Source organism: Haliotis asinina, chromosome 13 (genome assembly GCF_037392515.1).
Source record: "Haliotis asinina isolate JCU_RB_2024 chromosome 13, JCU_Hal_asi_v2, whole genome shotgun sequence".
Taxonomy (NCBI): Eukaryota; Metazoa; Mollusca; class Gastropoda; order Lepetellida; family Haliotidae; genus Haliotis; species Haliotis asinina.
The window spans coordinates 24,440,934-24,444,435 of NC_090292.1; the positions used below are offsets into that span (position 1 = coordinate 24,440,934).

General features: G+C 42.5%; 1 protein-coding gene across 1 annotated transcript; it reads left to right on the forward strand.

The window, feature by feature from the left end:
- The first annotated feature begins 1,644 nt into the window (after positions 1–1,644).
- LOC137259457 (uncharacterized) lies at positions 1,645–2,910 on the forward strand. Its single transcript, XM_067797109.1, has one exon. The coding sequence runs from the start codon at positions 1,645–1,647 to the stop codon at positions 2,908–2,910; it is 1,266 nt and encodes a 421-aa protein (XP_067653210.1).
- The last annotated feature ends 592 nt before the right edge of the window (positions 2,911–3,502 follow it).

Genomic DNA, 3,502 nt, shown 5'->3' on the forward strand with positions numbered 1-3,502 from the left:
AACGTTTTAAATAACGACCAGTCTGCCTTGGAAAAATTCCATCTTGTATAAGATGGAGAATCAGATGGATTAGTTGCTGTTAAGATAGTTGGAAAGTGGTCACTTCCACAGAGGTCATTGTGGACTGACCACTCAAATTCATTTAGTAGAGAAGGGTCTGCAAGAGACAGATCCAGAGAAGAGTAGGTGCCAGTTGCAGGGTGCAGATAAGTGCTTGAATCATCATTGTATATACACAAGTCATTATTGGCTATGAAATCTTCCAGTATTTTACCTTTTGAGTTTGTGTTTGTACCACCCCAAATCGGGTTATGTCCATTGAGATCACCCATTAAAATACAAGGTTTAGGAAGTTGGTCATAGAGAGCTTGAAGATCAGACTGCTGGAGTGCTGAAGAAGGTGAAATATATAAAGAGCATAGTGTAAAGGTAACGTGAAGAGTTAGTCTCACTGCAACAGCTTGGAGACTAGTTGTGAGTGTTACAGGGCTATGGATAACACCCTGTTTTACAAGAATTGAAGACCCTCCAGTGGCCCTATCACCTGGAGGTGAAAAACAATTATATGAAGTGAACTGACGTAGATCAAAAGCGTCTGTCTCCTTCAGATAGGTTTCCTGGAGACAGAAAGCGGATGGTGCAAAATCCTGGACAAGTAGCTGTAACTCGTTGAAATTGGTCCTTAGGCCTCTACAGTTCCACTGTACAATATTTTTGCAATGGATTATCGTTTGGGCGGGTTGATTGGGGATCTACCCCGTACTTTTTTTGAGGGCGACAAGCTGTGTGCCCTTGATTGGACGTTTTCGGACACGTCCATGTCCTCAAGTGATCCGTATTTATTATAAAGCTTAATTCTGTTTTCAGACCCTTGTGGGGCTCTGCCACTTTGCTTTTTTGAAGAATCAGGCATAGGTTTAGTTTTTCCTTTAGGAATTTGTTGGACATTTGACAAAGATTGAGACCTTGCAGGTGGCTGTGATGATGAATCCGAAGCTGGCCCTGATTGACTTTGTGACATGCGAGGAAGTGGCTCAGCGGTCTGAGTAGAAATAGCGGGTGAAAAAACCTCTGGGGAATCAGTGTGCACCCAAGTCAAGTTTGTTTGAGCAGCTGAAGAAGACGTAGAAGCCTTAGAGGATGGTTCAGATGATGGTTTTGTTTTAGAAGCATATGTTTCTTGTGGATCGCATCTTTGAACAAGTTGTTTCGCTTCGGCAAAGCTGATATTTTGAGGCACCCACTTTGGCCCTGACTTCGCCTAGACGGGTGGTTGAATGGGCCCGGTTCAACCAATCGGCTGGTCATGTCGAGCCCTGTGCATTACTTGTAATTGCACAAAAAACTTATATTCTGAATGAACTGTATTGTTACTTTTAGGCTTCGACTCTTTTTATTTGTCAAACTTTACTTGAGTAGAAATATGTCACATATAAATTTGCCTAGAGCCTTACATGCCCAGAAGGCGATGGCTCATGGGCCAATCTGGTAGGATTTATCTTTTTGGGATATTTTCCTGCTTGAGTATACCCTCCTAGTATCCTTGGTGCCGTGTGCTGGAGACCCGCATACAGTAGGCACTGTCCTCGTTGACACTCCATGGTGGGTGGGGACCTAGGAGGGTGAATCATATTCAATACCACCATGGCACCCCCACTGAAAAAACGTTCGTATGAATCTGATGATTCAGTATCTTCTGAGGATGAAATTCAAGAAGTTCTCCCAAATCCTGATCATTGGTCACGCTTTTTGGTCATGTCAGCACCAAATGATGGTCCACTAAAATTGAATCCTTTTGCCATTTCCAAAGGTATAGAAGGTTTAGCTGGCGATGTCAAAGAAATCAAGAAGCTACGTTCTGGATCTCTTCTGATCGAGTGTAAAAAGAAAAGCCAGTCACAAATACTTCTTTCAACCAAATCACTGGCTAATGTTCCTGTGGAGGTGTCCCCTCACAGAACACTCAATAGTTGTAAAGGCATTGTCCGTGATGTGGGACGTTGCCTTTCAGATATGGATGAGAGTGACATCATTTCAGAATTACGCTCACAAGGTGTAACTGCTGTTAAGCGGTTCACTTACAAAAGAGAAAATGACATCATAAAGACCAATACCTATTTATTTACATTTGGTCTTCCAACACGTCCGGAATCATTGAAGGCTGGTTATTGCCACTTAAGGGTTAATACTTACATCCCAAATCCCCTGAGGTGCTACAGATGTCAGAAATATGGCCATGGTACTAAATCATGCCGTAGTCCGGCTGCTTGTCATCGATGTGGAGGCACCTGTGAAGATGGCAAACTCTGTGATAAACCTCCAGCGTGTGTAAACTGCTCTGGAAATCATCCTTCGTCGTCCAGAACATGCCCTACATGGGAACTCCAGTCAAAAATTTCGAAAATAAAACATGAACGAAATGTCTCTTTCCTAGAAGCAAGGAAACTTGTACTAGCTCTTGAAAAACCAGGCCAATCTTATGCAGCTGCTGCTTCAGTCTCAATTCCAACTTCTAGATCGGTTTCATATCAGTCCGTATGTTGTCAAACTGATTATACATGGATGGAATCCTCTGCTCCGATCCTCATTACATCTCCTCGGCAGTCATCTAGTTCTTCATCTCAAACGGATGATCCATCTACAGTTGTCTCACACTCGCCGATGACTTCAACAGTGAACCTGCAGTCGGTACCGAAACCATCGTCTGATTTGAAAACGACAACCAAAAAATCTGACCATTCTAATCGTTCTGATCGTATTCCAAAGGGTCAGCGTGACCCTGTACGGATACAGAATCGTTTTCAAACCTTAGAGGACATGGATGTATCTCCTCTCCCTCATCGGCGCACCACCAGTAAGTCGCCTAGAAAAGGGAAACACAGATCCCCTGTACAACCACCTTTAACATGAGCGTTTCTAGTTCAATTATTCAGTGGAATTGCAGAGGTCTTAGGACCAATCTCAATGATTTGCATTTATTGATACAAGATTATAAGCCATCAGCAATATGTCTGCAGGAGACTTACCTTAAAGAAACTGATAACTTTGATTTACGTCAGTACAGTACCTACAATTCCTTCTCCCCATCAGGGACTAAAGCTACTGGTGGATCTTCAATTTTAGTTCGACAGGGTGTGATTCATAGCCCTGTTTTACTTCATACCAATCTTCAGGCTGTTGCAGTTAGAATAACGCTGCACATTGTTTTTACTTTGTGCTCTCTTTACATTCCCCCAACATCGTTGCTTCAATTAACTGATCTTCAAGCACTTTACGACCAACTTCCAAAGCCCTGCATCATTATGGGTGATCTCAATGGTCATAACCCACTATGGGGTAGTGTGCATACAAGCAATAAAGGAAGGTTACTTGAAGAGTTCATTTCAAATAATGATTTATGCATCTATAACGATGGCTCTCACACTTATCTACATCCTGGGAATGGTACTTATTCTAGTCTTGATTTATCTGTCACTGACTCAATCCTCCTGAATGAATTTGA